The sequence below is a fragment of the Cydia strobilella genome, chromosome 16 (genome assembly GCF_947568885.1).
Source record: "Cydia strobilella chromosome 16, ilCydStro3.1, whole genome shotgun sequence".
NCBI classification, from domain to species: Eukaryota; Metazoa; Arthropoda; class Insecta; order Lepidoptera; family Tortricidae; genus Cydia; species Cydia strobilella.
Genome location: NC_086056.1, coordinates 3,364,812 through 3,378,342, shown reverse-complemented (window position 1 = coordinate 3,378,342; position 13,531 = coordinate 3,364,812). Strand labels below are relative to the sequence as shown.

At 38.6% G+C, this 13,531-nt stretch overlaps 1 protein-coding gene across 1 annotated transcript in view; it reads left to right on the top strand.

Moving 5' to 3' along the window:
- Positions 1-13,531, top strand: part of LOC134748507 (fatty acid synthase-like) — a 72,383-nt gene that overhangs the window by 43,615 nt on the left and 15,237 nt on the right. The window contains exons 16-25 of the mRNA XM_063683301.1: positions 2,021-2,140; positions 2,749-2,858; positions 3,908-4,098; positions 6,845-6,992; positions 7,294-7,591; positions 8,947-9,067; positions 9,343-9,462; positions 11,979-12,094; positions 12,552-12,699; positions 13,039-13,210. Coding sequence (XP_063539371.1) covers positions 2,021-2,140; positions 2,749-2,858; positions 3,908-4,098; positions 6,845-6,992; positions 7,294-7,591; positions 8,947-9,067; positions 9,343-9,462; positions 11,979-12,094; positions 12,552-12,699; positions 13,039-13,210 — 1,544 coding nt within the window. The remainder of the gene's footprint in view (positions 1-2,020; positions 2,141-2,748; positions 2,859-3,907; positions 4,099-6,844; positions 6,993-7,293; positions 7,592-8,946; positions 9,068-9,342; positions 9,463-11,978; positions 12,095-12,551; positions 12,700-13,038; positions 13,211-13,531) is intronic.

The window sequence follows — 13,531 nt, the reverse complement described above, 5'->3', positions numbered from 1 at the left end:
AAATTTCTACTGCTATTGGACAGTGAGTTACTGTTGCCATCACCCTCTTTCTACCTCTTCCGAGCTGTTATGGGCAAAATACGAAACAAGGGCATGCTGACAACGCGAAATTTTTTCCTCTCTTTCTCTTTCAGGCTGTCATGGCCGACAAAACTAGTATTTTACTAGGTCATTGGACTGTGAGTATCCTTGCAGTATTAGTCAACTTATCTATTATCTAAGACTATTCATAAGAAGTTATTATAGTTATAGCTGGCTATCTACGGCTTGACTAAAAGGTTAAACTATGGGAAGTATTTAAATGATCAGCCGTTTTTAGGGTTCCGCACCCAAAGGGTAAAAACGGGACCCTATTACTAAGACTCCGCTGTCCGTCTGTCTGTCTGTCTGTCACTAGGCTGTATCTCATGAACCGTGAGTATGAACCGTGATAGCTAGACAGTTGAAATTTTCACAGATGATGTATTTCTGTTGCCGCTATAACAACAAATACTAAAAACAGACTAATATAAATATTTAAATGGGGCTCCCATACAACAAACGTGATTTTTTTGCTGTTTTTTTTCCGTAATGGTACGGAACCCTTCGTGCGCGAGTCCGACTCGTACTTGGCCGGTTTTTTAAAACTGATCTGCAAAAGCCATTAAATCATTTGGACAGCATACAAAAGTTTTGCTGGCAATAAACAAAAGTCGAGCTACAACTCTTGTTCAGCAAATAACCAATATCGATCTGCTTTTGTTATAATTTATCTGCTTAATTTAATAAATAGTTGAGCTGCAAAATGGTTCGGGCGCAGTACGTCACTTTCGGAGTACGTCACATTCTGAGTCACATTCGGACTACTTCACTTTCTGAGTATGTCACTTTCGGAGTACGTCACTTTCGGAGTACGTCACTTTCGGAGTACGTCACTTTTTTTTAAACCATCGCCCACACTGTTGACTCTACAACGGTGGACCTTATGCCTTTTGTAATAAGGTCCACCGATGGACAGTTCGGAGTGTTGCTGTTTGTAGGTATTCGATTTAACAGTATAATATACCTGCACGAAAAATGTATACCAGCGACCAGATTAGCTGTACGACATACGGTCGCTTTTATATCTGACATACCTACAGAGCCGTTTTGGACCAATCCACAGAAGATAAAGAACGAATATTGGGTGGTCTAGCCTCCAAACTTTCCCGACCTCAATACCAATCTCTGTTTGGCATTACGGCTGACTGCTGAAGACGTTCGCAATTTTTTCATTGTTGTACCTATATATTATGTTTAGTGCAATAAAGTGAAAACAGAGAAATAAATAATAATAAAACAATCTAAATAGGATGAAATGATCATTCATAGCTCAGTATAAATCAGAGTATTTAATTCAGAATACTTAGAAACTAATACAAGCATCAAAACTTTTAGCTACAGCTTGGAGTTAGGCCGGCAACAGCTTTTTTTAAATTTTGTTTTTACTTACGCATGGTGTCAATGTGGATACCGTAAATGAATTCAGCACCCCAGATCTATACGAAAACGATACCAAACCCGGCCTACTTCACTGATACTAGCTTCACTGATGTAGATAATAAATCAAGATAAAAATGAGAGCCCTAAATAAACCTTCAAGCGTGGATATCTCTAAAACTATACAGGATATAGAAAAACATGACTGGATAAAACTTGTAACAAATTAAATCACCTTTCATTTGGTGTAAGTGGCCATGTCGCTCAGACGCATAGTTTCCGAGATATAATCGAAAAACCGAAAAATGGAACCTTTAAACCCCTCTCTCTCCCCCGGCACCACGGTTACGGGCGGGGACTTTTGATATGTTCACTTCCTAACTAGTCCAATACAAAGCTACGAAGTCAAAAATTGTGTTCCAAGCATTTCCCTCTATAACTTTTTTTAGAGCATTCATTTCCTGGCCTATGTACAAAATGAAGGATTTGTTTAGTTTGAATCTTAAGGTGAATTTTCCCTTTATTTTAATTAAAATAATATTTCTTTATTTTGTATTTTCAGATTGTTCATGGAGGGCTACTATCCTGACATTCGTCAGTTGTACCCGAAGGTCGAGTTTCCCGTCTCCACTGGGACGCCTCATTTGTCGCACTTGGTCGAATGGGCTCATCACGAAAAATGGTAAAATATTAATCGACTATTCGTCGATTGCATTGTAGGTATATCTATTTTTTTATACAGTGATAGCAAATCTATTTTTGCGCTAATCTGCAAAAAATTACAAAAAAATTGACCTTTTTTATCGAACAAAACAAAATAAATACAATTCTTCTGTTCCGACTGAAAATTGATAAAATTACATTTAAATATCGGTGCTATGGGTTTGTAAAAGCTAATACTTTTCATGTTAAGCTAGTCCTAATCAGATTGTATTATTTATCTGTTTAATTTTTATATGACAGTAAAATAACCAGACAATAAAGCTTATTCATCTACACATTTAGTTACTCGGTGTATTTGAATTTTTGTAATGCCGTGTAAATATATGGGGCATTTTCTATGAAAAGGGATCTTATTGTCGATGGCGCTTACGCCGCACAGCGTGGCGCGGCGCGGCATTGTACTTGTATCGGAGCATCGTTAATAATGTCGTAAGAGCCATCGACAATAAAAATGAAAAAAAAAATGAAAAAGGTTTAATTAGGCAAAAAACAGGTCCCTTTTTATAAAAAATACCACATATTTGTACTTAATAAATAATATTTAGTGTGATGGATATTCCAAAACAGGAAGTTCCCGTCGTATGCCAGTCCAGAAAGAGTTGCATCTTCTACGTGCATTTTTAAGATATCACTCCATGACGCCGAACATCTTTACTTACATGGTCACCGAATTGAAGGTATGCAATACAGCAGTAATTATATTATATTTTCACCACACCAGCTGGTAAAGGCCCTATGTTGATTGTTCAAAAACTAATGAGATAGTTACGTTTTATTCACAATAGTGGCAATGTAAACTAATGAAAATTTTGAGTTGTATCCGTATATGCTGGCTGGTAGAATTGACTTGATTTTGAATGATAAATATTTCATAAAATTAATTTGTATTTGATTTCGTTTGATTTTGCTTGATATTTTTACAGTTAGTATTTGGAGTTGGTGTAGTGATTTTTTTTTTGAAAACTCGGTGGCAAAATTTGTTTAATCCTCGTACCTTGAAACTCTCGCAACGCTCAAGATTCCACTTTTCGAACTCCTCGCTACACTCGTGGTTCAAATTTGGACTTGCTCGGGTTTCAATATTAGCACGAGCGGTTAAACAACAACTTTTACCCCTTGTACAACAAATAACTATTTATTTTATAGTACCTACTGTAAAAGTAGAATAGGATGAAAATATTTTTTTTAATGTAAGTATTTTTCCACAGCAACATTAAACCTAAACAAAAACCGGCCAAGTGCGAGTCGGACTCGCGCACCGAGGGTTCCGTACTTTTTAGTATTTGTTATACGGCAACAGAAATAAATCATCTGTGAAAATTTCAACTGTCTAGCTATCACGATTCATGAGATACAGCCTGGTGACAGACGGACAGCGGAGTTTTAGTAATAGCGTCCCATTTTTACCCTTTGTGTACGGAACCCTAAAAAATATATCGTGTTCATTATGAAAATAATCGCACTATGGGTCGCTTGCATTGCACCAAACCGTCATCGTCAGTTGCTAAGTTTTATTTTATTGGAATATTGGCGGACTGATCAACGTAACTCTGCACTGAACTATGAAACTTCCCATAAAATAAAATTTAGCGAACGCTTTAACAGTAACAGACGGTTTCGTGACGGTTATAGTTTACTGCTGGACGACGTTGATCAGTCGGCTTATTGTGGTGGCAACTGGCCCTTAGTCCACCACATTATAAAATAACTAACGCACAACCACCAGGCAAGACGTTGTTCCCGTTCGCCTCCGCGCTGGTCTGCGCCTGGGACACGCTGGTAATGGTTGCGGGTGCGCCGCTCCGCGCGTCATCCGCGCAGTTCCGAGACGTCATACTTCACGCGCAGCCTGTGTTGCACGAGTCGCGTCTGCTGCGGCTCACTGTCGTATTGCAACGGGGTTCTGGCCACTTTGAGGTACCATTTACCCTAATTTAATTTTAGATTGAACTTGGGGCTCGGAACCCAGAACCCCTAGCTTTTAAATACAGAACACATTTAAAAGCTGAACTCTAATCGGTGGAACAATTTCCATATATTATTATTTAGAAGTATTAGAACAAATTATAGTACATTTCGATGCTAGTGCGGAAAGTATGTCATTACTTCACGAGTACCGAGATATCAGAAATATAAGACTCGGGACGAGTGAAGAATGACATTTCCGCACGTGTATCGAACGACGTTTTTTAATATAGTTGCGAAAAAATAAGAAAAACAACAAGGAATAAAAACAATATCGAATGTTGCCTTTGGAAACTTAGCTTGCAGTAAGAAAAAACGCCTTTTCTTTGACAGGCGTGTCGATAGCTATTTCTACCTCTCCCTTCCATAGCTATTCCGTTACATTCAGACAACTTATTAAGAACGATTTTTCAATATTCAATATAAAAAAAAATTATAAAAAAACAAAAAACCCGACTGCACACTAAAAAGAGGAAAACAAACCTCACAAGAAATATTGTTTAATGAAATGCTAAAACCAAGCTATGGAATACCGTTTACTAAATAATTATAATTTATAAATGTTGATGGTAAGTATCGCAGGCGGGGATCAACACAGGGTTACTTATAGTCATTTTGGATGTTGGTTGTTAAGTTCACTATTTAGCAGAATGTTACTTTGGTAGGTATTTTCGTTGGTGGCGGTCAAGTTGGTCCCCGCCTGCAATACTTACCATCAACATTTATAAATTATAATTATTTAGTAAACGGTATTCCATAGCTTGGTTTTAGCATTTCATTAAACAATATTTCTTGTGGGGCTTGTTTTCCTCTTTTTAGTGTGCAGTCGGTTTTTTTGTTTTTTTATAATAATTATTTTTTTATTTATAACTTTTTAGTTGAAAATAAGAACAAGTTATTATTTTATAATTTTCGCTTCGGACGAGGAAGTATCAAGAGGTAAGTAATAAAAATCACTTAGAAAAGTCGACCGTCAACGACGTGTGCCCTCATGTCATGCGTGTGCGTGTGCCCGCGTTTGGGTTGTAGACTCGAGAATATCCCCCTCCGTACCGCACCGCGCGCCACAAGGCAGGCCACGCCCTTCTTTGCCCGCTACCAGACCGCTACGCGAGGACGAGTTGCAGAACAAGTTATTTGCTCATTGCTTGCTGACGCGTGGGTGGCTTGCGTTTACGAAGAATTAACTTGTTCCTGTAGGAATTTCGGGGTAAAATGTATCCTATGATACTCCCGTGGTCAAGATGAATCTAATGATAGTAATGATACCTCATATATCAAAATATCAAATTATTTCAAAGTGAATGTGAAGAAAATATAATCTCTGTATCCCGTAGGACTTTCGGGATAAAATGTATCCTATGACACTCCCGTGATCAAGACGAATCTAACGATACCTCATACATCAAAATCCATCAAGCCGTTTAGGCTCCAGGAGGCCACAAAGAAACAGACATACATACATACATACATACATACATACATACATACACTCGAAAAACATTACTCTCCTCCTTTGGCAGTCGGATAAAAATAAACGTGTTATAATGATGAAGAGGTAAGTAATAAAATATGTATGATTACGACGTTTTAGGAAACTAATTAATAAGTAGTCATAAATTGAAACAAGTATAAATTAAAAAAAAAATGGAAAAGTAAAAAGCACTAGTTTGCACGTAAAGTAGCACTTTTTGAGCAACAGTATTAAAAAAATATTTTCGACGCTGGTTCAATTCCAGCCTGGGGCACTGGGGAGGCCTTGGTTACTTTTTCTTAGTATATGACATTTATTTCAGTTTATAATTCCCATATTGTCTTCTTTTTTAAAGTGAAACTTATATTCTATCACCCCAAATTTTTTGGACTGTTTATCAGCATGTCGCATTTCATAATTACAGTATTAATACAATTCTACTTTATTCCTAGTACTTAAAGTTCATAGTTTTTAAAATAAGCATGTGAATTTTTGTTTTCGAACATCACGGATACAATACTTAGTTCACAAAGGCTGATATTTGCTTGTAATTTCATACAAAATTTTAAGGACTAGACCTTAATTATTAACCTTATATACGTTAATAATACGTCAGACATATATTATGTCAAATTCCACGGTGAATGGCAAATAGTCATGTCATAATTAGGAAGTTAATAGTCACATACGACTTATTGTTTTCGAACGTTATGGTCAACGTCCCAACGGTTGGCTACTCGCAAGCATGTAGACATCCCGAAATCGCCAGTATAACATGACCGTCAGATTCGTAACAACCGTAAGCGTAATCGGAGAGCTTACTTATACCGGTTTTTTAGCCCTTTACTCGCGTAAGTCGCGTATGATACGTAAGCGATATTAATAATGGAATTAAATTTCACTTGCATCGTGGTTTTATAAAACCACACAATTACTTTTTCTCCACCCCGATACAATATGATTACAATATGTCAGAGACCCAGAATGATACAACTCTCCCTTCTTTTATTTATTGACCAATTCTTTGTGCTGTAGCAGGTGTTTGGGCATCACCCTTTCCTCTTCAATTATCGATAGATAGTTTTCATTAAGCTTTTCATATTTTTTTGTCATTGGTATTCTTTTTTGACGATCTGATCTTTGCCATACCTAAACAGATGTGCTTGAAAAAAAATTGTAAGCTTTATTAATGTATTTGGCTTATTATGTATGCTTTTATAACAGATCGAAGATGGAATTACAAAAGTAGCTTCAGGTTATGTGCTTTTGGAAACAAACAAGAAAGAGAGTGCTGAAACTGAAGGTTCTAAAGATTCGGTGGAAGACATTGTAATAGGACAGGATGAAATATACAACATTCTTAATGAGAGAGGTTACATGTATCAGTGAGTATAGCGAAAGTATGCGAATAATTTTGAACGAGTGCTTGGATTTAAATCTGTATCGACAGTCATCTTTTAAACATCAGTTCATTAGGTACTCCGTAAACTACCTAAGGTCAATGTAGAGAAGACCGTCTACAAGCTATTTCGTCATTTCTAATTCTAGAGTTTGTACACATACTCTACTTTCAGACGGTCGGTAGACCAGAAGCAGCTATTCCTTATTGCACTAGCACGGTTTTCTAAACAAAAATGCCGGTCTTCTCCAAATTGATAGATAATCTTTTAAAGCACTTAAAAATAATTATGTATTTTTGTGTAATTTAAAAGTTGTGTTCACTAACAGGGGTGAATTCCGTGGTATTCGTGAAGTAAATCCTTCATTAACTGCGGCCCGCGTCCCATGGCACGGACGCTGGGAGACCTTCCTGGACTCACTACTGCAGCTCAACGTTCTTAGACAACCTCACGATCACATCTCACAGCCGGTCTTCATCAGGGAAATCAATATAAATACAGACATACATGCTAAATCTGTTGAGGTTGCAGACTTGAAGGTTGAAGTGTGCTCGGTCCAGGACTATACCAGGTAATGCCATTTTTTTCAAAAAAAAACATAATGATCGCACAATTAGACGCAAGTACAAAAGCAAGTTTATGACATACTAAGATTGGTAAAGGGACAAATACCTACCTAAAAAACTAATAATTATAATTATGCACTCTTAGTATCACTAATGAGGATATAATAAGATAGAGCGGTACTGTCATAGTAAATTTTGTAACCACTGTAAATTCACTGCCATCTATCGACATACTTTAAAACTAAAAATGAAGATTTATAAAAATACGTTAAAATGTATTTAAATATGGATGAATGATTTTTTTATTTGCAATAATTATTTTTATATGATTTTGACCCATGTTATTTCACTGGTATGCGTTAAAATTATAAATAACAAACGAAACATGACTGTTTCGTTTGTTTATAATATTTATGTTATTTATAATATAACGCCCTCTATACGAGAGTAGGCCAAAACTAGTGGCGCCATCTGATCGAGAATCAAATTTTCGTGATTTTCGAGGCACGTTTTTTCCTTAGATTGTATTCATCTATTACGGAGTTATATCTATCTTTGGTATCACAAAAAAGAGATTAAACAAAATCTAAACCTAAATTAGCCTGAGGCATTGTGCCCGGGACACTGGCCGCGTTCCCCCTCTGCACAGTGAGGCTGAGCTTCTGCGCAAAAAATGCGCCAGCTCGTAGGTCGCCAGACACCTATTACTAGTTTGGTAGAAATTTCTTTTACTAGTTTTCTGGTGTCTGACGACCAAGGACCGAAAGTTTCAATCGCAAGTACTGCAAATACATAATTAGTTTTTAAAAATGCATATTTGCGACACTTGGCAATTTGAGCCTGCTTCCGACCCTGGCTTCCTGGCAGAGCGCCGGACGTGAGATGGGGCCAGCGTGTCAACGCATGTTACATCCCACGCCAGCCAAGTTACGAGCGAGCAGCCGTCGGGCCTTTTGCCATCCGCCGCAGATAGACCAACTGGCTCCAGAGTTGCTGGTATGGAGGCGGTACCGAGTGCTCTGCGGATTAGGTCGTTTAGAACCGTGTGTCTATAAAATCGGCCGGCGCTGGACTAGCAGTGGAGTCCGTGGTACCCATAAGCGTCAACATGGCTTAAGCGCAGCGGGAGCAAGCGTGTGGCTCGCAGGCTTTCAAACCTAGCCTGAGACATACGGCTATTAGTCATTTGTATAAAATGACTAATAAAATATGCAATCTACAAACTAACCTGTATTGTTCAGTCCATACAAGTTCATACAAAAACACACAAAGGTGATATATTATTGGCCAGTACTGTGTGTATACTCCAATCGTTGTTCATGTGTTTGTTCCTTAAATAAGGGGTACCTTCTTGTTTCAGATGTGGTGGAGTCACATTTAAAGGCATTAATTTCCGTAATATTGTAAAATCTGACGAAGATTCTTTAGTTTTCGATACAACAAAGTTTGACCCGAAATATCAAGTTAAAGACATTGTAAATGTAAGTTTTTTATATATAGGTATATCTTTTTACAAATGTGCCATTCTCAATCAAAAGGGTACTTATTGTTTGTTGTCAATAAGGCGCTATTTCCATATAGCTTCAATTTGAAATCAACCTTATTGACAAGCGACAATGTGGTACCTTATGGTTGAAAATGTCACAAATATAGATATCCGCTAAGTTAGTTAAGTTAATATGTCTCACGATAATTTAAATTCAAATATAAATATTTTTTTATTATTGACATTGATTAAATTTTTTGCTTTATCCAGGTTGAAAACGGTGAAAGATCCGGAAATGGAAAAGTATTGAGGAGCAGTGTAGCTGGAGACTTGGAATCCTTACACTGGGTTGAGGCCCCTGCTGTAGAAAGTCCTGGCATCCCGGTTAAGGTACCTACAATATCCTAACAGTTGTGTTAAGTATATATATTATAGGTACGCAAGATACCCATTATTAAATACATTAAAATTGATCATTCACTTAATGACTGATATGTTCAATCCTTCGTTTTACCCATCCCACACCACACCCACTGTTGGGACCCCACCATTTTTCTAATACAGTTAAGTAAGGGCTTAAGTAAGGGCTTACAGCTGTAGAAAATCGAATTAAACGCCGTAACCCAGGTGTACCCACAAGTAGGTACAATGCGCGCTAATGGGTTTTGTATTATTAACCGCCTTCAAAAAAAAAAGAAGGTACTCAGTTTGACCCGTATGTATGTATGTATGTATGTATGTTTGTTCGCGATTATCTCGCGTTTGGCTGAACCGATTTTGATGCGGTTTTCAGAAAAGTGTTTGTTACATTCTGGAGAAGGGTTTAGTATACATAGAGCTGAGCTGATGCTGAACCCTGGCTGTACCTAGTGGAACGCAGGTTTAGTGCAACATAGGCACACGCTGTTTTGGTCTTCCGACACGTCTTGATGAGCAATTAGGAGAGCAGTACCCAAGATGGAGCTGATGCTGAACCCTGGCTGTACTTAGTGGAACTCAAGTTTGGTGCAACATAGGCACACGCTGTTTTGGTCTTCCGACACGTCTTGATGAGCAATTAGGAGAGCAGTACCCAAGATGGAGCTGATGCTGAACCCTGGCTGTACCTAGTGGAACGCAGGTTTGGTGCAACATAGGGTCACGCTGTTTTGGTCTTCCGACACGTACTGATGAGCAATTGGAAGAGCAGTACCCAAGATGGAGCTGATGATGAACCCTGGCTGTACCTAGTGGAACGCAGGTTTGGTGAAACATAGGCACACGCTGTTTTGGTCTTCCGACACGTACTGATGAGCAATTGGGAGAACAGTACCCAAGATGGAGCTGATGATGAACCCTGACTGTACCTAGTGGAACGCAGGTTTGGTGCAACATAAGCACACGCTGTTTTGGTCTTCCGACACGTCTTGATGAGCAATTAGGAGAGCAGTACCCAAGATGGAGCTGATGCTGAACCCTGGCTGTACCTAGTGGAACGCAGGTTTGGTGCAACATAGGTACATGCTGTTTTGGTCTTCCGAGACGTACTGATGAGCAATTGGGAGAGCAGTACCCAAGATGGAGCTGATGCTGAACTGTACCTAGTGGAACGCAGGTTTGGTGCAACATAGGCACACGCTGTTTTGGTCTTCCGACACGTACTGATGAGCAGTTGGGAGAGCAGTACCCAAGATGGAGCTGATGCTGAACCCTGGCTGTACCTAGTGGAATGCAGGTTTGGTGCAACATAGGCACACGCTGTTTTGGTCTTCCGACACGTCTTGATGAGCACTTGGGAGAGCTGACCCTGACTGTACCTAGTGGAACTCAGGTTTGGGGAAACATAGGCATCTACTGTTTTGGTTAACCGACTCGTCGTCGTGTGCCTATGCCTATGTCGCAGATGGATCGATCAACTTTTTTTAACCGCCTTAAAAAAAGGAGGTTCTCAGCTTGACCCGTATGTTCGTGTGTATGTATGTTTGTTCGCGATTATTTCGCGTTTGGCTGAACCGATTTTGATGCGGTTTTGAGAAAAGTGTTTGTCACATTCTGGAGAAGGTTAAAGTATACATGGATGAAATAAAACTATGAAAACGGATTATATCGCGTATATTGAATTTATAATACATCCCGACGTTTCGAACTCTTTACAGCGTTCGTGGTCAACGGGTGACGAACGCTGTAAAGAGTTCGAAACGTCGGGATGTATTATAAATTCAATATACGCGATATAATCCGTTTTCATAGTTTTATTTCATGAGTAACTATCGCGGTAACCGAAGACAATATTATATACATGGATGGTTTGAAAAACTACCCGGTAGGTGGCGCTGCTATCGATATACCTATCGTCTTTGATTTGCTGAAACCGATTTAGATGAAATTTTCTGATAAGATGAAATAGTGGTAGTCGGAGTCAGTCAGAGTCCTGGAGCCTGGAACTGGTAATGGGAGTGGGACTGGAAGTGGGAGTGTCTAGGTAAACTAAATCTTAGTTAATCTTGGACGAAACATAATACCTATACCTAACTACGAGTACATTTACACATAAACGATGTGAAGGCGAGGCGTTTTTGAAGGCGGTGCCAAACCAACAAAAACTTTCTTTGCTGCCAAATAGAAAAAGAAATACGAGAAGTAGTTAGTAGTGCAAGAACTAAACATGTCTTTTATGTTGGTTTGGCACCGCCTTCGAAAACTAAGTCATTACCCGGATGGTTATTAATTTACTTATTATAAGGTATTAATTACTTTTTGGCAGAAATTTGCTTTACGACGGGATAGCGACTGGACAAGGATAGCGAGTGGGGTATATAAAAATTATTTTGTGCTTTTCAGTGGGTTGGTTTTTTGAAGGCGGTTCCCTTTTTTAATTTAGTTTAATTAGGTTAAACTAAGCAATCTTTATTTATTTGCTTGTACAGGTACACTTCGCTGGTCTGAATGCTTCCGATGTACTCAAAGTTAAAGAACCGTTTGTTGATCAACATGAATCTAGTGATGGTGTTTATGGAATGGATTTCAGCGGAAGTACTGAAGAGTAAGTAATATGTATGCATATATTATTTGGTATTAATTTTTTAAACATGACTAATAATTTGATTACAAGCTTATGGTGTGTACTTGATTGGGTAGTTTGCAGACCATCAACTTTTTGATATTCAATGAAATACAAATTCATTATAGTGCACTAAGTTTTGCGCAATAAACTAATGTTTCCAATGTCTACCTGCAATCGTGTACTTTTTTATGGAAACTAATTATTGTTCAATAGGGAGCTCCATAAAAAAGTACACGATTGCAGGTAGACATTGGAAACATTAAAGTGTCATTAAAACACTTTAGATAATTTTATAAGATAGATAATGAGCTATATTATGTTATACTGACCATATAATGTGAATACTTTGTTATTTGAAATAAATTATTACTGAATCGAATTGAATTAACTGAAATACGTAGTAAAAGGAAAATTCTACGTGTCATCATTGTTGTAGCGGGACGCGTGTGATGGGCTTGACGCGCGGCGCTGCGCGCGAATATGCGCATGCGATGCCCCAGCTCTTGTGGCCGGTTCCAGCACACTGGAGCCTTGAAGACGCTGCCACAGTGCCCTTCGCTTATGCACACGCATTCTACTGCCTTGTGAGTAAAAATGCCTCCGACCGATGTCTCGATAGTGACAGACAGGGGACCGCAGTACAATTATTTAAAATACTAATGTTACTTTGCCAATCCAGTCAACACAATCAGAAACAATTTTCTCTTGCGTTTGTACACAGACTCCACTTAAATAAGGTCGATAGAGCAGAAGGAATGAAGCTCTTTATTTCTGACTGTGTCTGAGCGAAGTACGTATACGAATACGAGAGCTATTGCCATATGACTATGACGGTCTTCCCAAGGCAAAATTTTATATGCCGTTTTCCCCACTTATTAGATTGACAAAGTCAATAAATATACTCGTAATATATGTTTCCCCAGGCCATAAAAATGTGTCTAAGCCGAGGTATGAAAATGTTGGTGAGCGGCGGCGCGGGCGCAACAGGACAAGCCATAATCGCGCTTGCGCTGCATTCCGAGTGTCGGGTCTTCGTCGTGGTCGGCGACGTCTTCAAGAAGAACTTCTTAATGAAAATGTTCCCTAAATTGAATGGTAAGGCCCGTGTACGATAGACCTTTCACAAATAATCAATTAGATTGTTTTTATAGTAGTAATCCGAGGAAACGAGATAACACCCCACTTCATTTGGTACATGGGGGTACCAGATACCTAACCGAAGCACACCCTCTCGCTTCCTTAAATAGTCCCTGAAATCACGATAGTAACAATTAATTTACTTTTAGGTCACATTTTCTCAACTTCAAAAAAGAAATGTTAGTATCGAAATAAATCCGTAATTTTTAAAAGATTGTTCCCAAAGTCCTGTAGAATGAATACTCAGCCAGCACATGCCTACATTCCCCAATTCGACAA